This window comes from Ascidiella aspersa, chromosome 2 (assembly GCF_963924565.1).
Source record: "Ascidiella aspersa chromosome 2, kaAscAspe10.2, whole genome shotgun sequence".
NCBI lineage: Eukaryota > Metazoa > Chordata > Ascidiacea > Phlebobranchia > Ascidiidae > Ascidiella > Ascidiella aspersa.
Window position 1 is genome coordinate 16492294 of NC_139448.1, and position 25684 is coordinate 16517977.

The window sequence follows — 25684 nt, forward strand, 5'->3', positions numbered from 1 at the left end:
AAAATTAAAATATTGAAAAATACGCAAAGACGGTATAATTCGGAAGAAACACAAAAGTGGCATTATTCAAATTGGTTGACAAATGTGAATCGGTACGTTTGAGAGCAGTGATTTCTTTTTTATATTCCTTCTTTATACAAGGCCAAGTAGGTTGTCAATTCATTCCCAGCAAAAACACGATGAATAATGCCACTGTTTTGCCCCGGGGGTCCGTTTTGCCCCGCCTTCCCCTACTTTTTTGTTTACATTTTTCAGACCTTATACGGTCGATCGAAGCGCGAAAAATCTCAAAGAGAGTCACAGTGCAGAGGGCGACTTTTGTCTGTAAAGACGCCAAAAAACGCGTGGAACTAACAAGAAAGACAAAAAAAATCGCGCGAAACGCGAAAACAATTACCATTAATTTTTAGTCTTTAAACAGGCCAAAAATTGAGTTAGCGGGACATAGATCCATCCTTGGAAAGAGTGTAAATATATACGTTACAATCAATCACGTAAAAAGTCGCCTTGTTTTTTTGTATTTCAAGAAAAACAAATCGCGGGTCGGATTAAACTGCTTGGTGATCTGGCCCGCGGGCTTAGCCTATTTTGCCCAGCTCTGCCTTAAGGGGTTCGTTTTGCCCTGCCTTTCTCTACAATTTAACTTAATTATGACACTTAAATAATCGCATTTTGAAATTCCAGGTGCCCCCCCCCCTTCCCTCTCGTGGGGGCGCCCATGGCTAGGGCTACAGGGTTATACAATGTTAGCTTTTAGTGTAGAATCCATAACTAGGCCGAATTCGTCGAGAACATTAAATAATCTGTCGAAATCCATCTGATCACCCTTAAGGAAAACCAAGGTGTCATCTGCAAGTAGAGATACTTTAAGCTCGTTATTGAAAATCTTAATACCAACAAATTCATCGGCGCGAAGCGCTGAGGCCAGGCACTCTATGCACAGTATAAAAAGGGTAGGGGAGAGTGGGTCGTCTTGCCTCACACCACGTTCGATTACGATTGCCCGGGAGAGAAAATTATTGTTTGTGATTTTACATGATGGGTTGTTGTACGTAAGCGCTTTCTAATTGGCTTCAAACATCGCTCACGAGTGCCGCTAGTTGCGCTATCCAGGTTTCATAGACCAAAGGCAAATTGGCAGCTCGAAATTCTTTGCGTAATATCTCCGGAAGTAAACAAGATATCGATTAGAAATTTTTATACATTACTCAAAGCAACCTAAGCTAGCCAGCAATCAGACTTTTTTTTGAAAAAAACATAAAAATATTAATATTCATATTTATGAATATTAATATTCAGTAGTATTCGGCCCTTCAATTAAAATGTGCCCTAAGTGACTTACATAGGGCAAAGAGACTTTCTTTGCATCAACGCCTATCTATATATATATATATATTGCATAGGGTGATAGCTACGAGTTTACTCTTCAAAATGAGATATGACTCGACCGTCAATTATTCGGGGATAAGTTATTAATATTTCTTCAAAAATTCATAAACGTCGATAATTTCAAATCGAGCAAAAAAGCAAAAGTCCCATAACTCGAGAAATAAAAAAGCTTTTTTCATAGAGCTCAGTGAAAGGGACAGGAAGAAAGCAAAACTGTGCGCCATGCTTCATTGAACAATACCAGAAAAAGGAAGTTGATTCCTTACGTCAAACATCTTCTTCTTGCTGAACACTGTTTTGCAGCTTCTTCCATTTGGTTAACTGAGGTTAATTTGTTGCGATTAACCTAGGAATAGTTTAAGTGGCATTTTCAAGTATTTTTGTGATAACATTCAGTTACAGAAACAGAACCGAATATATTAGAAGCCTGCCACATTTTCGTCCGGGGGTTTATATTGCTAACAATATTTGGGTTCGGGTGAGAGTCTGAGATAGCGATTGGGCTTGGGTGGGTCAAGTATTATTATTATATTTATTCTTACATATTCCTGCCATCCTTGCAATTTTAACTTTCACAACTTGTTTCGTTAGTTTTAAAATAAATGTGATAGGATTCTAGACCAGCATTTAAACCTGTATTTAAAAACCACCAATTGTGTATTTAAAGTTTAATGGATAGACTTTGAGTGAATTATAGTTAATTACAAAAAATCAAAAAAGTAAAGATATTAAATTTATAATCCAGAAATGGGATAAATATTAGTGAAAAAATTATAACAACTAAGTTAGTTCCATTTTGAATAGCCGCAAGTTTTGTCATGTCATAGAAAAGCAATGACTGTCATGATCGAGCTTCGCTGTCCTGGCAATAAGTTTTCATACAATTCATTACATGTATTTACTAACATATTTCAACCCGTAATCAAATCAGAAATTTTTAAGAAATATAAAATTTATTTAGTAGTAGGACTAGGACATATTGAGAAAACCTAGAAAAACTTCTCACGATTCTACTCTAAATAAATTAATTTTCTACAAGTCAAAACCATATTACATGAATGGGATACAACTGGTAAAAATAGACACCTATTTGTTGTTTCATAAATTGCCTTATTGAATGGGCATCCATGTTCGTTAGGTAATTGACAGACTAGATTACATTTTAAATTTATACCATATCACCACGGTTTTGTGTTAAAGGCTATCTAAATTATCTACATCATACAGGATATCTAGCAATGTAAATTAACCTTTAATCAAAAGAAGAAATCAATTTGAAAAGTGCCTTCTCAGTCAATCTTTTGCAATATCATTCGTCATGAATTCTAATCCCTACACTTGCTCAGTACAAAGTGTGAAGAAGTTGGTTGATGAACTGCGGTATCACCAGAACATCAGCCGCATCAATGTCTCTGATGCCTCACATCAACTACTGAACTTCGTTTTGGAAAACCAGGGCCGAGATTTCCTCCTTGTGAAGCCCCCAGATAATCCTTACAAGCCTAAGAGCTCCTGCATGTTCCTTTGACAAAGCGAACATTGCCAAGTATATATACATGACTGATTTTAACAAGGACTGTAGATATATTAATGTCTGTCATACATGTTGGTGCTTTATTCTTATGCATTATGAAATAATTCATTTAAATAATAATACAATTTTTATAAAATGTTTTTAATGCGGTAATCTGGATTTTTAACATTTTGTTTGTTTTGCTACAATGTGATTCATACTGATTTTTAATTTATCATGCTGCATTGAACTTGCTCTCTATCTCAAAATGGCAAAAGCTGTAGCAAACTAAAAAAAAAATGGTACTATCTGTGGATTCCTGTATAATGTTTAATCTAAAGTTGTAGTTTGGTTTGGTGCTTTTGTAAAACTGAACTGTATTAAATTGCCATGTAGCTATTCGTTTATAACACTGTTTTCCAAGTTGCATGTTTTTAATCACCAATCTGTTTATATATACTTAGGCATTATCTGTATTATTTGTCTGGGTAATTGACTCTAAAAATGTATACCTAATTGCAAGCAAAGTTGGTGGATATATTTTTGGCTTCGGTGTGTAACAAACATTTCACCATGTCTTCAAGTTTCTTGCATATTGGAGATGTTATATCATTATTTGCGGAAGGATCTGGCTCTGATTCTATCTGCGGATTTATCTCCACTCTTGGGTACTGCTTTTTGTATTTCATTCTGTTCATTACAATAATACAATACAATTGCAATTCTTAAAATGTTGTTGAATATCTTAAGATTAATTTGATTTTTTACCCGCACTTACTATAGTGCCATAAACAATGTACACCTAACTATAATTAAGTTTTCATTTATTATCTTTAGTAACATGTTGTTTATTGTTTTAGACTGGTGGATGACAGATGTGTTGTACAACCAGATTCTGGGGGTTTGCGAACACCGCCCAAAAAGTTCCGAGGTAGCATACCTCTCAAATTTGCTAATATTTTTAAGTTTTTTTTTGTATCTAAGTAATAGTTTATTCAAATATTTTGGTTGTATATATTTTTCTTTTAATCTGTAAACTGAAGGTTGGCAAAAAATGTATATATATTTTCAAGATGTGTTTTTATTGATTTTAAGAATTATAAGCCTAATGATAAAAGTTCAAGTTACTTTGATTAATTTTGCAGATTGCTTGTTTAAAATATGTCCCATGAATCGATACAATGCCCAGAAGCAGTTTTGGAAAACCCTTAAATCTGGAACAACACGAATTGCAGATGCTGTAATTATGAAACGCCTCCAGGTTTGATTTTACTTTGCAGTCAATGTTTTCACAATACTGCCAGTTCCTACAATTTTTTTTGTTACATCCAGGAATCAGCTAGTGTTGAAAAAGAACAGAATGAACGTGAAAATCACAAGCTTCTTGGCCAGGTGGTCAAATATGGCAGTGTCGTTCAACTACTTCATTTGAAATCTAACAAGTATGGCATACACAACACAGTATAATATTATGTACTCATCATATGCATTCTTAGTTTAAATTGCTATAGTAAATGATTCTTTTCCTATTTATACTTTTTTGTTTTTGTATTACATTATAATACACACTTCTCTTAATGTTTGTTCAGATATTTAACAGTCAACAAGCGATTGCCCGCACTTCTAGAAAAAAATGCCATGAGAGTTTCGCTGGATCCAGATGGCAATGAAGGATCGTGGTTTTACATTCAACTGTTCTACAAACTTCGCTCAACAGGAGATAATGTTAGACTTTTGTTTTTTTGTCAATGTTTGTTATGTTGATTTCAAACATACATACAAAATAACAATCTTTGTCTGCAATGATTTTTAATGCTGAGATTGCATATGGTCATCTAGAGTTCATAAATGCTGTGGTACTGTAAATAATTATTTTATCTCTATTATATCTTAAAACAAGGTATACATACTTATTAGGTGGTCATTGGGGACAAGGTCGTAATAATGCCTGTCAATGCTGGGCAGCCGCTTCATGCGAGTAAATGCGAACTGGCAGACAACCCAGGTTGCAAGGAAGTTAATTCTGTTAACTGCAACACAAGTTGGAAACTGGTTCTCTTTATGTCTTGGAAAGACGACAGGTTGGTTTGTATATACAGTACGGGGCAATATAAATAAAATATTTTCTAAACTTGCCTTTTACCTAAATATTCTTGAAAAGGATATCCATCAACTTTTCCCAACAGGTTTTCATTTGGTATTGATGTAACATGTGTAACATTTATAATATATAATATAAGCATGGTTTAATTTACTTAAAAACGGGGAATAAAAGCAATCCTGAACCTTTAAGCTCTGATTTGTTTAATTTACTGTATCTTGCATCTCATACTTATAAACATCTAAATGACTGTTTCATTTTTAAACCAAAAAAATTGTGAGATGTATTACTTTTTGAGTAATATAGAATGTGATATGATTTATTTTTATTTTTAAATGATTTATGACCTTGTTTCACAGGACTGATGCCCTCAAGGGGGGAGATGTTGTTCGTCTGTTTCACGCTGAGCAAGAAAAGTTTTTAACTGGGGATGAATACAGAAGAAACCTTCATGTGTTTTTGCGCACAACTGGTCGAATGTCGGCCACTTCTGCCACAAGCTCAAAAGCACTTTGGGAAATCGAGGTCACTGCACTAATATCACTAAGTTTTTTTTTTTTTATAAAAACCTAAATAAAAGGAATGGGAGATTGCCCTTTATAGGTTTTTAGAAAGCTGTGTGCAGGGTTGGTTATCATTTGCCAAACAGTTGTTTTGCCAAAGCCTGCATTGGAAGTTATCAAGTTATTTGTAAAGATTTGTCTGTATTTCCATACTTAAAATCAGGACTGGTTGACTAGTTTTAACTTTGGTCTTGAATCTTGATATAAAGTTTAAACATTTGCTCACGTCCGCTGCAAACTACTATGTTAAAGGATTTTTTTAACTTTTTCCTATACATTTGCAAATTTTTAAAAGTTTACTTATTTGCTGTATATCTTTTAGTGAATTGTTCATGTGTAACATACTTCAACACTCCACTAATTAAGAAGTACTGCCCTACATGGTTTAAGTTTAATATCGCTAGTTCTGTTAACATTATTATTTAGTTAACAGACATCTTACTTAAATATGTATAAATATTGCATTTAAGGTTGTTCAAAAAGATCCATGCCAAGGTGGTGCTGGTCACTGGAATAATCTTTTTCGCTTCAAACATCTAGCATCTGGTAGCTACCTTGCTGCAAAGGTAAAAACAACGAAATTCTTGATTTGTTTTTATTAAACATTATGTTCATGTTGTCACTTACCGTTTTTCACTTTTTTAAATGATGCTATTTGCTTACAGCATGCATTTTGTAGTGTTTATTTCGAAAACTTTTTGTGTATTGGAATGCTGCAGACTTGAAATACAGCTCTCTTACTTAATTAGTATGCTTTTGAAAAATTACTTCGGCTAAATCTATATCTGTGTTGTACATCATCTAATGGCTCAAGGGGATTGTTTACATGAAGCGAAGAGCTAATTTTCCTCAAATGGCATTTACATTATTGATAAGTTTGATGACAAAAATTATGTCACTTCTCAGCATTATTTAGATGAATTACCAAATAAATAAAGATTAATTTCAAGACATATTTTTCGCAGTGTTTTGTTTTCAACAATTGATGTTTAGTTGGAATAAAATCTGTTCATTTTTTTGTTTGCAAAATTATTTTTTAAACAAGTGTAATACTTTAGTATCAACCTTGAACCTGTTTTAGACCAGTGGGTTAGCAAACCTTCCTATTAAGGCCTTTTTTATTTTTCTGTCAATGCTTATTTTTCTATGGTTCAATATAGGACATTACATGTTCAACATACCGTGGCATCCAGTTTTCAATTTTACTTAGAAGTTAATAAGTTATCTACAGAAGTCATCGCATCATAATCTTTTTAATGATAATTAGGGCACACTGGTGTGACCCAGTGGCGTATCTAGGGGGAGGGGGTTCGGGGTTCGGACCCACCCTTTTCGTAAGTGATATTATCGTTTTTTGTTCGTTTTTGTCAGGGTTTAACTCACCGTCTGAAGCAGCGAGTTTTTTCAGTGTAATTGGGTCACGCGTCTTGCTAATGCGAAACCAAAATCAAACGCAAAACGCCTTTTTCGTTTCTCAATTGGTCGACCGTAAACGCAGGAGATTTTTTTCTCTTTCGCCTTTTGTTAATTTAAAAGAATCTATCTGTTACTATTTTATGACGTCATTAACTTCAGACGAAAAATAGGGAATTCCCTAAGTTGAAAATTCAGGACCCCCCATTTTGGATTTCTAGATACGCCCCTGGTGTGACCCACGAAATATTTTGCAGCTTATAACTGATATATATCACACAAAGCACACATTTTTAATGACAATCACCATTGTATTTCAAAATTGGTGGAATGATTCTAGCATTTTACCCCGTTAACTAGGGTCGGCAACCTATATGCTGTAATGTAAATCATCAGACCTTTTTACAAACTTGGCATGAGGCAATGTCCATATTTATGGCTTTTTTAACTCTGAAGAAAAAATATATATATCCAAACTATGAGCTAAGTCCATATTAGTGCTCTCAAGCGAAGTATACTGTACAACAGGTTGGCAACTGTTTTCTAGTCACGGGCCAAAACCAAACTCAGAAAGGTCTCTGCGGTCCAAAAATGTTTAACTGCATGTAGACCAGGGACCAACACGCGGCACAGCTATTGGGTAAATGGCTTACTTCTCTGTAGGTCATGTCTCTAAATAAAATGTGAAGTAATTTAAACCTGATAAACGCACTCATTTTTTGATAAACGCTTTCCCTTCTTCAATTAATATTATACTTGATTTCTTTAGCATGCATGAATTTAACCGAAAACAGCAAGTCTTTAACGTTGCTTGTTTGCCATCACATTATAAATTTGTGACGTCAAATATTTTTTCTTGCCTTTGTGCCTTTCTATGTGAGTTACACAACGTTTTTATAACCTTATAAAAGTTAAACAACCGAAAAAAAGTTTGAGAGCACTGAAGATATGACTTTGCAGTATAAGTCGAAACTTCAAATTTTTAAAATAAAACTTTACAACCGTAATCTATATAATTTTCCTCTTATTGCAAACCTGTACCAACAAAACTATAAGCAATATTTGTATATTTTGGTTTGCTCAATACGCAACATCTCCTGAAAAGTTTTGCAACTTTGTATCAACTACATTTTTTTCATGTTGCTTTACTTACTAAGTATAATTTATTATAAAACTTTTCATTGAATAAATATTCTAGGTCTGATTAAGAGTTGTGATTGTAAGAAATCTCTTAAAAAAACACACACACAAAATTTGCTGATGGATGTTTTACTTTCGCTGTAAACTTGCACAGTTTGATTTTGCCTACTACTAGGAAACAGTTGCCAACCCCTGCCCTAAACTGTCCCTTGACATACATTCACATACATGTATAAAACATAGTAAAACCAGGGGCCTACAAAACTATGGCTCGGACTCGGAATAGCGACTGTTAGAAAGGCGATCGTTAGTAGAGCATCTCTCGATAGCGATTCATTTAAAACAGGGACTGTGTATAGAGCAACTACACCATAGCAACTCATTTAAAACAGCGACTGCTGCAAAATAGACATCACTCTACTTTTCCTGATGTTCACTTAACAATTTTCTATCCTGAAGGTTAGAACGTTATTTCCACCTTTGGGTGGTTTACAGAAAATAGAACCAAGGGGAAAAAAAGTTAATCATCTAGCGATGATAGAAATTTCCTCCACTTTTCAACATAAATCTGCGACTTTGTGTGCATATCTCATTCTGACCGGCCAGTAAAGTCACTATTGTAACAGTCGCTGTTTTAATGCTGTCACTATTTATACAGTCGCTGTTTTAAATGAATCGCAATCGTAAGGTCGCTCTACTGACGATTGCTGTTCTAAGTTTCTACCCGGCCCAGATCCCCAAAATTACTATCAAGGCTTTTCCAAAAATTCATTTCATTTGAATAATACTGCTTTAATATATTTTGCACATGGCATTGCTCTGCTTAATAGGATGACACTGACTGGGACCCAAAATCCAACATAGAAGTCTACGCTGATTCAATTGGCTCATTTTCTCCCTCTGGTTGTGGGAGTCCTTCACCAAGGCACTTTATTTCCAGCAGTTCTCGGTCCTTTTCAGGGTCTAGCCAGGTTTGGCCATGGAAATAAACGAAATCATTTTACACTAATATGCAGTCATCTCTCTGCTGGAGAGAGTGTTAGTTGCATGCAACATTATAAACATTTTTCTTACCATACCTAAACTAGACTTACCTTCCCTGTGTTAGAGGTCATTGGGATAAAGGCACTAACCATATACTAAACATATAAACATTAACCAGTATCACATAGGCTTGCTTTTCATAACCTTTTATTTCGTAAGACAAAGATATAATGCCTACTGTAATATAATATTGTTATATCTAACTTGCAACTTTGGTGGAACGAGTTTACCAAATTTATACAGCATGATTTATTGACTAAATACCCAACATGTTTTAATGTAACTACTTTTTAACCATTTATTATTATATCATTAAATAAAAAAATACTAGGCTCATTAATATATCTTTAGAAAAAATATATGATTTATTGACTTGCACTATGAGTAAAAAAAAACAATTGTTTGGTCTACTGTAAAGTGAGGCCTTACTCGTTACCAGGTTACTATTGATGTTAAAGTGTTCCTTATCGAACTAGAAATGGTGGGAATGCTTCATAATATTTTGGCATTTCTTTTCTGGCCAGCCTACATACATGGTGTTGAATCACTTTTACCTGCTTCAATACTGCCAACCATCATTCATGCGTTTCAGATTAACCTGAACATGTATGACTCACATCCATATTTACAGGGCACCTATAACAGTTACAATAGGTCACTGCATAGGAAGTCACACTTGATTTTAATCTGCCGCTCTGCATTGCCTCTTGCTTAAATGAGAAATTACATATATACTTTATACATTAAATTGAGTCTTTTGCATGACCAATAACATCATGGTATGGGTGTGTACGTTTTTGTACCTAGCCACTTAACCTAACTTGAATGACATTTTTCAATACCTTGGTTTATGGTGAAATTTGATTGACTTTTACTATGTTTTTTTCCATAAATTTTGCCTGTTTTTGATTTTGATTTCAACTATTTTAAAAGGGCAGGAAGTTGTTTTTGTGTTTTAAATAACTATAAATAAATGTTTTTTGAGCTGTTAAAAATATTAAGATTTTTTTGTATATATGTAAGTAGCCATGTTGTTATAATTTCCTGTTCACGTTATTTGCTTTTACCATATTACATAAAAAATTGCTAGCTTGAATATGAATTACACAAAGTTTAACTATTTTCTTGTTTGTGTTCAACAATGCTGCAGATGTCAAAGCCGTTTAAACAAATCTGTTGTATGTACCTAGATGGTGGATAGTGAGAATGGTGGCAGTTCTGAGAAGGATTCCTCTCGTGGTGGAAGGGGCAAAGGGCCTCCTGGTGGGATGTCGAATTGTCTTATTGCCACGCCCGAATCCACCAGTGTTAGGTATGTATCATACATATCGGTATTTACTGCAGGGAAGGAAATTGAACTTGGATTGAATTGTATGCAAAACACAATTTGTGAATTTGAAATGATCATGGTAAAATTTAAATTCCTTATGAATGCTAATCCTATCGTTTGTTATTTGAACATTTCACATTTTTTGAGTAACTAATGTGATGAAGTGCTGGGGAAATTTTTATTTTTTGCACACTTCTGCATTCATTTTTGTAGGCTGACTTGTTTTTTGTATATTTTCTTTACACGACCTAGGAAAAAGAATATGCTATAGGATACCTCCAAATATTCTTACTTTGTACATTAAGACAAAGTACTGGCTCAACCTAATTTACAGTGGTATCTTTTTGCGACATCTAATTCGATGGTGGGTCTATGGTTTTATTGTCTGTTGGGAATGGGGTTAATTTTGTTGCAAGTCCCAATTCAGGCCGATTCGCAGCGTGCAAGAGGCGGTTTCCATCGTTATGCCGTCGAGTCGCCAGCCATAAATTACGTCACGTCACTTTTCCTTCCTTGTTTCACATCGATATCGCTCCCAAGTTCTAAAGCGGCAGTACAAGAGTTGAATGTGCATTGTCAGTCGCGTTTAAACTTTAATGGGCCATTCGACTTCTCCAATTTCCATTTATGTTTTAAAACGCCACTTATGGAACCTGCGGTTCCCCTAATTGCTGTTTTAAATACGTGTGTGGCTTGTCGCTATGCGAGATCGTCTAACAGTGACGGCTCGGCCGAGTACCGAATTAATTGCGCACGTCTTTTGTTTTGGATGGTCGATGGGTTTGGTTTGTTTTATTGCGATTGTATTTTGTCCTGTAGGCCGGCTATTGTTTGCCGCGGTTATACCTTTTAGTTTGTTTACACAGCGAACATACTGAGGATTGCTGACCTCTGAAAGGCCAAACACTGGTCTTTATCGTTGTACACCGATCCCCGAATTCGACATTTACAGCGTATAGCAACATCTACTGCAATTACCCGAGCGAATGTTTTCTTAGCAAAATAATGCACCCATCGCATGCTTCAATGTAAACTGAGCTGAGACAACCAAACGCGCTTCGCGCAAATCATAACACTAGAAGTTTTTCGTTGTTTTTTTCGAATAAACAAACTTTACCCTGTTTTTATTGTTACTAGGCCACATAACAGTAATTGTATCCAGGTAGACCTTAAAACAGTAAAACTGTCGAAAACTCGTGTAAACGTATTAAATCCACTGATTCGCGTCCTATCTGCAGATCCATTTTCGAACTTGACCCTACTTCACTGACCAAATCCGATGCATTGGTGCCATCCAACTCTTACGTGCGACTCAAGCACCTGTGCACCGATACCTGGGTCCACTCCACCACCATTCCAATCGACAAAGAGGAAGACCGACCAGTTATGCTTAAGGTATGTTTAGGCTTTCGTTTTGGCACGTGCGCGACAGGTCACGTGTTTAGTTTTGCATTTAAATTTGCACCCGAGCAATAAATAGTGTCAACGTACACGGTTATTACCTTTCTCAACCTTCCATCGTACAGTAGTTAAATCATAGATCATTTAATTACGAAAAAACGAACCCTGTTGTTAATGTGGTCGCTGTTTCATATTTTTTAACTGCATGAGAACCAACACTTGTAACTTTTAAACGATGAACAATATTTTGGCTACAGTAAAGCGGTGTGTTGACACAGTTGATCGATAATACAGATCTGCTTGTTTTCACGACGTGTTTCGATTGTATCTCTAATACAATTTGAACCGACATTTAAAATTTGGGTCGTTTGCCATTGTTCAATTGTTGTGATTTTTAAGGCGACAACCGTGTACTGTTTTATACGCCACTGTGGTAAACATTTTTGTACATTCTGCCATCACTGATAAAGTTGCGCAAAACCTATATAATTCATCCCGCTAATGTCGTCAACTTAAAAAAATATCATTACCTTTCTAATAATTTTGTTACAAATAATTTAAACACAATGCTATTCACTTTATCAAAACTCAAATAAACTTATAGAATGTATCCCCATAGCTCTTAAGTTGCGATTAATTTACCGTTTTACATCAAAGCGCTGCATAATTTTTAGGATATTTAGGGAAATTGTGGCTATTAAATGGCACCTTTGCCATGTTTGTACAAGGTTACAAACGCCATTCTGTGAAAAGTAACGAGAAATCGTGCCAAAAAAGTACAGATCCATCTATTTACACCACATGGCGGACATAAAGAAAAACATCGTTGTGTGTTTTAACCAGATCGGCACGTGCAAGTACAAGGAGGACAAGGAAGCCTTCGCGATCGTGCACGTGAACGTCGAGGAAGTGCGCGATCTCGACTTCGCCAACGACGCAAGTAAAGTGCTCGGCGATTGCTCCAAAAACATGGAGGAGAAGAAGATTACCGTCAACGAGCGCAGGTAAAAAAACGCACTTAGTTTCCAAGTTAGGCCCCTTTCGTATTTAAAGATGCGAAAGCTTGTCGATTTCAATACAATTTGTCTTTACACAGTGCCACCTGATTCCTCTATTTAGAATGAGACAAATACGGCCATATGCAAAGATTCGTATGAAATGAACCCTAAAAAAGTCTGTGACAACCTTTGCGACCCACCGTGTATATTTGTCTGTTATTACTTTTTTGTTTGTTTATTACTTTTCCTAAATACATGCGTCCCTGCTTATGTCTTGCACAATCTTAACAATAAGATATTGATAGTTCGTTGTTTAAAGGTGGCTTTTGGGTATTTAACATACTATCCTTTTTTACGTCGGCGAGATCTCTTATTCAGCTTTATCGCATTGTATACAAAGGTTTTAACTTAACAAAGACTTTATTAACGTTAGTGTGAAGCCCGTGTAAGAAAAAAAAATAACTTTTTTACCTTCTCAAACTCTGCCGACCTGTTAAAGAGGCAAACAAAACGCCCCCTGATATCATCGTTTTAAGCCTTAAAACCTTTATACAATTTAGTTTGTTCGCAAAGATAAATGTGTGCCAGTATCCGGGATATAATGACAATGTTAGATATTTGCTGACGTCGTCACAACTTCACTAAATTAAAACAAATGTTGCAAATTTAAGCAGAACTAAAAAGCGAAGTAATGGAACATGTCAACGTGCTGGTTCGCCTTAAAGCATTTAGTTTGCAAAAAAGGGTATTGATGTAAGTAATCAAAATAAATCCTTCAAATTGATTCTTCCAAACAAATTCATATCGAAACTGGTAAAAATGTATGCACATTTAAAAAAAATCATGTTTTTTCTTTTAATTTATGTTGCGGAAACCTCCAGGTTCGTCATCAAGTTGTTGGAAGACCTGATCTTCTTCGTGGCTCGTCAGCCGAGAGGTGCCATGGATGCCTTGGACGTGATGGTCACCGATCCGGACCGAGAGAGGCAGAAGCTGCTGCGTGAGCAAAACATCCTCAAACAAGTCTTCAAAATTCTTCAGGTGGGTACTTAAAGTCACACATATGGAGTTTGACTGTGTTTTTGGTCTCAAACAGGCCGCTGTAAATCATTGGGCCGTGGATTTTGTAACTAGCTATAAAATTTAAAAATTTTATCATTTTCTGCTTACAAGAAAACTTATACGTTAAATTTTTTACCCTTTAGCTTTAATATTACAACTGCCTTGGTCTTTTGTAAAATTTCAGACAAAAAAAAGGTGGAGTGCAAGCTAAAAAAATTGTTGAAACTTAGAAGCATTGAGAAGGTCGTGAAGAACTCAATAAAAAATATACTGTGTTATATAGAAATAAAATGCAAATAATTTTAACTTTGGTGCCATTTGGGCAAATCAGCCTATATGTTGCAAATTTCAGCTTCGAATAAAACGCGAATTGGTTTTAGGCACCCTTTAAGGACTGCAAGGACGGTCCGCTGTTGCACCTCGAAGAGCTGAAAGACAAAAAGAACGTCCACTACCAACACATGCTCAAGCTCTGCTACCGACTGCTCAGACACTCGACGCAAGACTACAGGAAGAATCAGGTGCTTGGACGGTTGTTTGCCACTTGCTGACAATGTTGTTATGTCAATCGTTTTACCAGTATTTCAACCAATAACAATAGCAAAGCATTTTTGCAGATTTGCCTTACTTAAATCAATTATTATTTACAGTGACTAAGTTTCTTTTTTTGGCCACGAACGTTTATACTAATTCGATAGTTTAGAATTTATATCACATCTTCTTAGCGACTGCCAACTTCCTTTTGCAAATCTGTTTTTGCTTTAGACTTGGTTATTACTGTAATACACTAGTCGGCCTTTGATAAGTATTTACAAACCTGAAATTACACTCTTTCAGTCAGTTATATCTTCAGATTCGTAAATTAATATGCAATTTTGTGGTTTCGTTTGTCGTGCCATGCAGTCACTTTTTACTAGACGAAATTGAATATTTGTCCTAGAATTAGCGACTACAATTTAAGCGTGCTTTGTCGAGTTCTAACTTACTATCTGACAGTATCCCAATTCAGAATAGCCCGACAGTGACCACAGTGCTAACAACTTGTTTATTCGACCCAACGTTTTTACCCAGGAATACATCGCCAAGTCGTTCGGCCTGATGCAGCAGCAGATCGGGCATGACATCCTGGCGGAAGACACCATCACCGCGCTTCTCCACAACAACAGGAAGCTGCTGGAGCAGCACATCACCGGCACCGAGATCGAGACCTTCGTGGCGCTCGTGCGAAAGAACAGGGAACCCAGGTGCCGGTTACAAGTTTTTAAATTAATAACAAAGTCAATTTTTTTGAAAGGGCCTCTTATTCCATTTTGACCAAACAACAAAGCAAAATGCTCCGCTGCTTAAGTCCAAAAAATTGTATGTTACTACGATAGCGAATCAGGGGACATTAGCTTTCTTTAATAGTGCGCCGGGCAAACACGACGAAAGCGATATCGTGTTGTGTGGTCAAATAGAAGTATTTGGCGTCATTGATTTTTGTGCCCAAACCAGAACGATTTTTGTGCCCATAACTAGAAAGAGTGTCGGGGCTTTGAACTGCTGTACAGTGCTGACTAGAGAAACGCTGTTTTATGCGCATAGTGACTGCGCGACTTCTTGCACGAAACCTTAGTTTAGACAGCTTGATATTTTGTTGTGGGAACACACAATAAGACCCCAAAAGCAACAATACCTAAAGCAAAAAATCTATAATACCATAGTATGAAGACCAACGACATATTAAAGTTAAAAACGCAGTAATTTCCACGACAGAATAGGAAACGATATTGTCTGATTAAGATAATACACAGACTTGGACAACTAGATTTGTTTTAGCATTTTTTTTTTTGATGCCTTTTAGCATAGCATATGCTTTTCAGACGGCGAAAATTACGTTTCAACCAAAGCGTTTGAATTCAAATTCTTTGTTTTGGTTAAGAGACTAAAGACTAAAAATGCCGTTGGACAAAGTAGCATTTTTGGTAAAATCCGAATTAGATTAGAACTAGAATTAGAGCGCACAAGCAATGCACAAATTAGATTAGAATTAGCTGCAATTTGCTATAATTCATTGAATTAGAAAACTAGAATTATCTAGTTGTCCAAGTCTGGGACGATCGCGGACCATCGGTTTGGCATCGACCGTTTTGGTGTCGACGTTTTGGCGCCCTAGTTTGAACGGCCTCGTTAAGGCACCGCTGTTTTGGCACCGGATTTTTTATGATATTCTTATTTCTGGAGTCGTTTGTTATGTGGTATAAAACTATCCAACAATCCTGTAGAATTGCGCCGATATTCGAAAGGTCATACTTCTGTTTAAGCTTCAAACATGTTTCACAGAATTTGGAAGCCTTTGTGTTCTCGTGTTATGTCCAAAAACAGCTATCACAAACACAAGTATTTTATTTATATGTTTTTAAAGCAGCTCTTTTTTCATATATTTCCATTTGAACACGGAAATCAATATTTGTATTTTACATTCAAGGCCCTTTACAACACCAAGGTTCTTTCAATATCCTGGGCTTTATTGTTTATTTTGTTATTTAAACCTTTGAATACATAAAGACAAATTTACCTTTATTAAATTTTGACCAGATTTCTCGACTACCTGGCCGATCTGTGCGTCACCAACAAGCAAGCGATACCGAAGACCCAGGAACTGATCTGCCGAAATATTTTAGCAGAAAAGAACAAAGACATTCTCATCGAGACGAAGTGAGCGACCCGGTGTTTTTTCAGCCCGGCGATAAAATATCGATTGCTTTTTTACAACCGAAACCAACATGATTGGCTGTAAAACGTTACATTATATGGCTACGGCTACGCGCAGCGCGGAAAGATGGAATGACACCACGATGTCTGTAATTTTGTGTAACTGATACATTTCAGAGCAGTGATTCTCAAAAGTTTTTTTTCGAATTCCTCCCTTACAAGCCAAAATACTATTAATTCCTCTCCAGAAAAAACATAAGGTATTCTAGCTTTTTATTTATTACTTCGATATAATTTGGATGCATTAATCGTCTGAAAGTTCAGTTTGTTTGAACGTATAACGTAGGTATAGACTTAATCTCATGTAAAATGCCTGCATTGGTTTATATTTCTTTAATGGCTGTATTTGTGAAGAAACAATAGACTAATATGTAACTATGAACAAATTATGGGCTTGGATTATGGGCCTAATAGAGTCTAATAGACGTTTTGCAATACCAATCATTACAGTTAAATAAGCTATTTATTGCATTTAACCGATTAAATAACTTTTTTTGTCTATTTTTCTCCCCAATTCCTCCCTGGAACAAATTTCCTCCCCCAATTTAAAAATTCCTCCCAAAGTGAGCAACTTGGCACCTCTGTTCTAGAGACTAAGGAACATGTAAAACCATAAATATAAGTAATATTTGGATTGCGCGGCGTCTTTGCTCATTTCAATACCAGCTCCGGTTGTACTATACTTTTTATTACAATTGCAGGCAAAACAGTTAAAACGTCATGAACGGTAATACACAGCTGTGGCCTTACAATGCTGTCAACATAAGGCACTTAGTTAGCCGTGCTTGCTTGATACAACGAACAGTAACTTTTGCTTGGACGGTAAGAGCGATGAAAGTGAATTTCAACAACCGATTGCCCGTACGTTTTCACGAATAAAAATGCCTTCAAGGCAATACGAAACTGTTCAAGCAATACGACTCTCAAACCGTAGTTTTTCGCCTTAAACGCGCCCTGAAAGACGATTTTTTTGCAGAATGTGCAGCGACTTTACGCACGAGGACACGGTGGTGCTGATGTACGGTGATGGCAAGGCTGTGGAGCGCTGCATCCGCGAGCTCGCCTCTGCCAAAGAGACTGAGGACAAGAAGTGGCTTAAGTACTACAGGTGATTTTGACGCTTGATAATGAATTGCTAAGCCGAAAAGGTCGAATAAATCGACATCAATGTTGATTAAGACGTTTCGATACGAGCTTGTATCATCTTTAGTTGAGGTGACTGACAAGTAATTTAAGCATTATATTACGTGGGACGCGATTGTTATTATTTCGGAGTTATATCGACGGTTTGTTGCAAGCCGATGATGAAATCCTAAATCTAAAGTCAACCGTGTTTATATCCACCTCCGGGATATTCGGGAACGAAAAATTCTTTTGTGTGTTGGTCACATTCAAATGTTATGTCACCATGCCTGTGCTTCCATACATTATTGCTTGCTGCTTTTTTGTTCGGGTAATGGACCCTTGGTAGCAGTAAAAGTAGCAGTAAAAATATAAGCCATAAAGACATATTTTTCTGTAAAGTAAACTACTGAAAAAATGTGTACTTTTAAATATCAGATCAGGTAAAGTAAATAATATCGCGTGCTCATAGTCATACGGCTAAAATGTCGAGCATATCTAATCCATAATACAAACACCTTCACCAGTGTTTGTTAGGCCTAGTATGTCTTCCAGCTTACTAAAGCGCGTTTTTCCAATTCCCTTTGGAGCGCAGGCATCAACTGGACTTGTTCAGCAAGATGTGCTTGGACCGCCAATACTTGGCCATCAACCCGATCTCGGTCGAACTCACCATCCCGATCATACTCAACTGTATGGCTGACGTGCAGCTGCCCTGCGACCTTCGGGCTTCCTTCGTTCAGGTTCGCATCGTTTCGACGCCCACTATAAATAGACCAAAGGAGTTCCCATACCCCGTACCAGACTGGTTCGCTATCGGAAAGTGTGATGTCGAACCACTAAATGTGATAATCAATTTGGTATCGCGTTTCCGAACTAGCGCAGTTAAAACAGTCGTGAATCATGTTTATTGAGCTACTTGTGTGCCGAATGTTCAGTGATGTGTTGAAACGGAGCCTATACCGCTTGATTCAAATAAGATAATCATCCCTAGCGCATCATTTATTTGTCGTTTGGTCTACTAATGCAACGTAAGTGCTCAATTCTAATGCATTTTAAGTGTAAACAAATCTAAAGCGTACTATGGCACGCACAGTTGTTTACCCTCGTCCGAAGGGGCATTATCTTTGTATCTCCGCTATACGCAAAACTAAAAAGTTGCCAGGACAAAACTTAATTACTTAAGAGTTTGCTTATGCTTATGGGCCGGCCTCCGTTTCCCTGAAAATGCGCAGAAACGTTCGCATCGGTGACACTTGCAGCGGACGCACAAGGCCGAGTTAATTAACAAGTGCCGTGAGGTCCGCTGGGACTTTGTTAAGCTATTGTTTTGCCTTATTACAGCTCATGCTCCACATGCACGTCGACAGGGACCCACAGGAGTTGGTCATTCCGGTTCAGTACGCACGGCTCTGGTCCGAGATTTCCAATCAAATCACCATCAGGGAGTAAGTGTTTTTTTATTGTCGTGTTTTTGTATTTCAGTGCTGTCTTTCATGCTGACAACTTACAAGGTTGGTAGTAGCTTGGCACTTTATTGTCTGCCTAACAATGATACAAGTTATCGATTGAATTCCTATTGTAAGCTTCATGTAATAAGCCTCAACTAGTAATTGGTTGTTTATACGTGGGCGAGCCTAAGCCTTCCTACACAATTCCGTTTAATATAACAGTCGTGTAAGTTTATTGGCACGACACTTCCTATGCAAGTTTAACAAGTTACGTGTTAGGCGAGTATATTGCAATATGTTAACTGTCAGGCGGTAAACTGCACACAGTTATACCCAGCTGCGTTCGATCGTAAAAATAAGCATACACAAACAGCAAATGTACGAGGATGTTTTTTCAAATGCTCTCCCGTCAACCATTCACATCATGATTATTTTCCATTTATCCGTGCACGCCGTGCCAGCAATGTGACTGATTGACGTCTGTCATTTGCAGTTCTTACAGAAGATATGTAGTTGGTCGTTTCCTGCTTGGCGGTTTGTTGCCGATTGCGTTAATGTCACCTATGCAAAGCACTGACTTAATTGCCCCCCTAGGCATGTTACTAGGCGTTGCATTGTCATGGGAGTTTTCATTGGTTTTTATCTTTCTATTTTTAAAAACAAATCCGTGTAGTGTTTTACTTAAGTGGCCGTGTACTACTGTACACGCATGTTTCACGAGCTAATCACTCATAAAAAACTTTTTTTCTTCACTGTTTGGTACAAGTTGTTTTTATGACAGTATATTTGCTTTTTTCGTTAACTTTTTCTCCCTTTTGTGTCGAAAACATGTCGCTCATTTACATAACAACGTTGCGTGCTGGACTAGTCTGTTTTTTTGTTTTTAGGCGGTAATAATATTGTGCTGCTGCAACGATGCGCAACTCTGTTGTCTGCACCCTTAAATTTTATTGACACGCCTGTACCAGTTTTTGTCAAACCAGTTTGAAGTAGGACAGCAATTTTGCCATCCTCTGATATGCTAGAACGCTAATTGTACATATTCTAACCATAGCACTTGTCGCTCCGCGCGTTTGTGTTTTTGCTCCGATCTCTCATGTATCATGCATCATGCATTACTTGCTGTTGTTGCAAACCTTTTCTATCGCAAAATGTAAAATCGGCCTTTAACCACTTCTTTACAAGTAAAATTTGTAAACATCTAAAGTGCTGTTTTCAATTCGCTCGTTTAGTTCCTTGCTTTGTGGTGGTTTGCTGCAGTTCACTGTAATGTTAACCAATGACTCGTCCGGTCGTTAAGTTGATTGATATCTCTTTTAGTGCTGTGACTTAGGGTCGTAAGATCGAAAAGTGTCGTTTTAAAATAGTCTCCTGTTTCGTAGCTGCTCAATCCAACTTTGTTTGTACTAGCACAAGGGCAACACAAAATGTTTTTTTAAAACGTGATGTAACTTTGGGTATTTCGTACATTACATTTTTGCAATCACCTCCTAAACTCTCCTAACACTACTTTTACTTCCAAAGGTCATTACGAAATAATGGATTGTATGAAAGAGTTTTGTTGTTGTTTTGTTATCACGAAACTGGTAGAACTTGTTTGATCTAACAGAAATCCTCATTTAAATATTAAACGTTTGCTACAACCTTTAAGTATTATACACACTTGCAAAACTTTTTTTGTTGGTTTGCAGTTACGATGACCTTGAGAGTCGACGCGACTGCGCCAAGTTCGTACCCACGATGCAGTTCGTCAGAGGCTATCTTAACGGGTTTGTGACCAACGCGTGGATCTTTAAAAATCGCGAGGAAAACAAACTTACTTACGAGGTACGGGTGCTAAAGGTTTGGTTTTCAGTGGTATATTTAGTCGTGGTGTGCAATTGTAGTTATGAGAACTTTAAATTTGATTTTAAAAGTTGTATATTTGCGTTTGTTTTAAACACAGAAGATAATAATTTTTAATTTTGTATTTTTTTGGTCGGCCTGGTTAAACTATTTTTATGAATATTTAACAGCCATAGCTCATGTTGTATAAATAAAATGGGATATTTTTAGATTGTAATGGACTTATGCAAGGCTAGTATTCTATTGGGTTGTGTGACGTCGCAATATATAACAAGTTAATTTTAGCGCATGGGTTTTACTTGCGCCTTTTTGTAATAGCATTAACTTCACAGCAATCAACCTATTATCAAGCTGTTCAAATAAATGACCGCTCTAAGCGAGTAAAAACCCAATAAAAATCACTTTTTATCGAATCTTGAGGGTAAGTTTTGTAACTAAGAAATTTTCTAACAGTTTTTATCGTCATTATACTCATGTTTATAAAATCTACACCTTTTCAAAAAATGTGCCGAGAATTGTGCAAAACAACCAAAAAGTTTGGTGCGATGTAATTTTAAGGATTTAACATTATTTATTTGCTTCGCTGTAGTGTTTTTTACTTAATATTTTTTGTTCAGGTGTCTATTTATTTACTTTTAATTGCATGTTAAAACATAAGACGATAGGAGGGAGTTTTTAACGTCTACCATGAGGTGAATTGAGGAAAAAATATTGGAAAAAACTTGTTTTACCACTTAGCTTTTGTCCAACGTAATAAGCGTTTTGTTAAGTTTACAAAAAGGCACGATTTAATCTATAATGTGAAATTAAACGGTACAACAGTAATGGCGTCGTTTACAAGTTAAATTTGTATTGCCACTATATTCGGCTATAAACCCTAGCATATATTCTGCGTGTTATGGTGCTTAAATATCTCTTGTTAAATTTTTTTATTATTTTGCTTGCCTCACAAAGGGGTACGACAGCTCAGAGTTTAGTTACCATGTGAGTACTGTAGAATGCCTTGTAATTCGTTTGCACGCTTGTAAGGAAATGATGAGCCACTGTAGCATAAAAACGCTTTGTTGATGTTGCTGTAGCCTTAAATGTTTCTTACTTTTAAGTCGGTAACACTATGTATACTTCAAAAATCAAGAAAACAACAAAGCAAAATTATTTTCAAATTAAGTCATTAAGTTCAATGTATAGGTCTAATGAAACATGGTGGTAATAAAATTGTTTTTTTTTGTATTGAAATTAGCAGCCACACCATCAACGTGAAATCGCAAAACCCACATTAAAATGATTTGATGAGCTAGATTTTAGATACTAGATTACTACAATTTTATTTAGCCACATCGGAGTGTACTACGGGTCATTTTTGTTCACTATTTCCTCAATGGGATTTCGGTACCCACGACATTTTTGTTTTGGTAAATGTGTTTACACCGCTTAAAGTGTGTTGTTGCAAATCGATCACTCACAACTGCAAAGTTTGTTATATGCACAAACATCGATAAAAGTTCCTCAGATTTATAACCATCTACTTGAATCGAAAATGCCAGTTGTAAAAGCGCAAACTAATTTGGCGCTGTTTATTGTTGTATTTTGCATGCTTGTGAATAACACAACAATGTCGAAGGGATTTACGAACCCGAGTGAGAAACTCGGAGTTATCCTGGTTATCTTGTAGCATCCACCGCATAGCATGAGATTGCACATTTAATGGAAATAAAACTAGAACGCCATATTTTGTTAAAAGAAAAACAGATCCGGGATGTAATTAACTAACAGTCTTGCCAACATTTGATGATGTTCTATTACCTGTTAAAAAGAGTTAAAATAACTCTTACACTCATTGGGTCATTTTATATTTCTGAGGTATTTCTCCAATTTATCCCAGGCTAACAGCATTACTTGCGAAATTCATTAAATATAATAACTAATAAACAATTTACTCAAAACTTGTTAGATCGTTCGGCAAGTGTTACTCAAGTTAACAAGAGCGCCTTCCTTTTGACACGAAACAATTCGCTACCCACTTATAATATACGTCCTAATCAAATGCAACGAAAAATTCTCAAATTAGCTTTCTTGTTTACGGCTGACCGTGCGTAGGTGGTCAACTTGGCCCGGCACCTCATCTACTTCGGCTTCTACAGCTTCGCCGACCTGCTCAGTCTCACCCGCACCTTGCTGCAGATACTTGACTGCGTGAACGGCGTGTCGGCCAACAACCTGCTGTCTCAGGGCCGCTTTCATCAGGGAGGCGGTAGTACGTTGAAGATTTTTTTATTCGTTGTTTTAAATTGTCTAATTGTGTGTTTCGACCAAGCGCGTCGAATCCTTCAAATACGTTACTGCATTTTACTATTAGGTTGTCATACCATTTCAATTAGGTTGATAACCGATGTTTGAATTTTCGGTAATTTTAATTCTAAACCAAGCGGAAAAAACTAAAATGCTTTAATTTTAGTTCTAATCTATTTAAAAAAAACTAAAATGATCCTTTGTAATTTAATTTTTGCAAATTTGAAATTAATATTGTTTTTTTAAGTCTGTAAATGTATCGATATTTTGACTACCGTTCTCGTCTAGTCATCGTTGATAAATTGTAGGACACCTTTCTAGTTCCTGTGAGTAGCATTATATATTTTCTTTTTTGTAGCGTTTGAATTATGTTTTCCATTTGACAGACGTAGACGCAATCAGCCGTGGCGTAGGCAACATAGCGGTGATGGTGAGCACCTTGACAATGGGCAGCACCCTCGACCAACAGCCAGGTCGAGCCGGGAATCGAACCGATAACCCTGCAGCCGCCGCACCGAGCTCCTCGATCAACGCGCAAGACGAGTACGTGCTGGAGACGAAGTTAAAGATCATCGATATTTTGCACGTGGGTCTTAAAAAATCATTTTTTTTCGTGGTCGTATACGTATTTAACAAATCTTCGTAGTAATGCCAGTACTGGTGCTAAATAATGCTGTAGCTATACTGAAGGTGCTAAATGATGCTCTAACTAAGGAAACTTAGACTTGAATCAATTGCGTCCCACCTTTTACAAGTGATGCTTGAATTACTTCTCAGTCTCATTAACTGAAGATGATACAAACGTCTTATTCAAGATAATGTCTATCGACCGTTTTGGCTTTGCAATTTATTATCAAGCTACATTACAGATCCGTGCATAGCGTACCAAAATACCAGTAATCTTGTTTAAAAGATACTGAACTAAAATTGTCGATTGTTGCAAAATCTATTTCTTTTTTACTAGTTCATCCTGGACGTCAGGCTCGACTACCGCATCTCGAGCCTCCTCTCCATTTTCAAGCGAGAGTTCGACGAGAACAGCAAGCGGCAGCAAGTCGAGAGCCAGACCGCTCCCCCTACGGACGCTACCCAGGAACGAAACAACAACCTCGCCACTGGAGCGTCGCAAACTCAACGTAAGAAGAAGGGGTCTAGTCGAAGATTTAATGGCTGCCATTCATAGGCGCCGAATGTGAATGTGCAGAGTGTTTTTAGACGCCCTGAACTTCTCGTAGGGCGTCAAAACGCGCTGTAATTCGACCAATTTATCAATAGATGTGCAAAAAAATGCACAGTCTTAGTTCACCAAAAGTGTTTAAAACTTGCCTGAATTACCATATAGGCACGAGACCATAGTATCCAAAAAACTATGCATTTTTTTAATTATTGTTACGTTCATTTCAATAGAATCGTTTTTATCCATATAGTTTTAAACGGCGAAATGGTTGGTTTATTGTCAACATACAACAGCTGGTATCTAAGAGCGTACATATTAAATAATAATCAATTTTGCAGTGTCTTGGAAATAACGCCCTGGAACTATCGATATTAGTTGCGTTACGACCAATGTATTTAATCTTACGCAGCAACGACGCCGCTCATCAACCTGAGCATCATTTCGGCCAAGGCGGAGGGCATTTTTGACGGTTCCCAGGAGAGCGTGAGCCTAGATCTGGATGGTGACGGAGGAAGGATGTTCCTTCGTGTGCTCCTCCACCTCGTCATGCACGACTATCCTCCTCTCGTGTCTGGAGCGCTCCAGCTGCTCTTCCGCCATTTCAGCCAAAGGCAGGAAGTCCTCCAAGCCTTTAAGAACGTAAGTCGATTTACTGTTTTGAGACTGCTTATGCTGGAATTAGTTTTGTGTTGTCTACTTTTAGTTAATATATTTTTAAAACCCACGTTTACGCCAAGGTGCACCTGCTTAATAGTTAAGATGCAATTGCACCAAGAAAAGTTTTTCAACTGGTTTTGGTTGTTTTGTATATATTTCTCCAGAGACCAAATTTTCACCAGGTCAGTGGTGACATCGAAAAATTCATTTTAAGTTATGCATGGCGTGGTTCAAACTCACGAAATTCTGTGCAGTCAATATAGTTATATTGGTGTTTAATAGAAGTTTTGTCTTACCTTTTATGAAAAACATTATAAACACAGCAACTCTTATCTTTAAGTTTTTTCCAAGACTCGTTTCAAATTTATTTGAAGTACGATAAGCTGTGTTTACAATGTTTTTGGAGGTGTCAACTGTCAACTAAGTTGAACGTTA

General features: G+C 36.8%; 1 protein-coding gene and 1 pseudogene across 1 annotated transcript in view; both read left to right on the forward strand.

The window, feature by feature from the left end:
* The first annotated feature begins 1877 nt into the window (after nt 1–1877).
* Nucleotides 1878–3366, forward strand: LOC146164014 (guanine nucleotide-binding protein G(I)/G(S)/G(O) subunit gamma-5 pseudogene; annotated as a pseudogene).
* Nucleotides 3367–3436: 70 nt separating this feature from the next.
* The window catches only part of LOC146164015 (inositol 1,4,5-trisphosphate-gated calcium channel ITPR1-like), a 62074-nt gene continuing 39826 nt past the window's right edge, over nt 3437–25684 (forward strand). Inside the window, exons 1-24 of the mRNA XM_083383072.1 lie at nt 3437–3570; nt 3763–3833; nt 4048–4163; nt 4235–4344; nt 4492–4627; nt 4820–4983; nt 5363–5528; nt 6037–6132; nt 8950–9090; nt 10354–10475; nt 11732–11888; nt 12738–12898; nt 13774–13933; nt 14335–14475; nt 15026–15198; nt 16532–16651; nt 17685–17816; nt 18426–18573; nt 19175–19278; nt 20973–21108; nt 23224–23380; nt 23802–24001; nt 24380–24551; nt 25002–25231. Coding sequence (XP_083239198.1) covers nt 3476–3570; nt 3763–3833; nt 4048–4163; nt 4235–4344; nt 4492–4627; nt 4820–4983; nt 5363–5528; nt 6037–6132; nt 8950–9090; nt 10354–10475; nt 11732–11888; nt 12738–12898; nt 13774–13933; nt 14335–14475; nt 15026–15198; nt 16532–16651; nt 17685–17816; nt 18426–18573; nt 19175–19278; nt 20973–21108; nt 23224–23380; nt 23802–24001; nt 24380–24551; nt 25002–25231 — 3408 coding nt within the window. The 5' untranslated portion in view covers nt 3437–3475. The remainder of the gene's footprint in view (nt 3571–3762; nt 3834–4047; nt 4164–4234; nt 4345–4491; nt 4628–4819; nt 4984–5362; nt 5529–6036; nt 6133–8949; nt 9091–10353; nt 10476–11731; nt 11889–12737; nt 12899–13773; nt 13934–14334; nt 14476–15025; nt 15199–16531; nt 16652–17684; nt 17817–18425; nt 18574–19174; nt 19279–20972; nt 21109–23223; nt 23381–23801; nt 24002–24379; nt 24552–25001; nt 25232–25684) is intronic.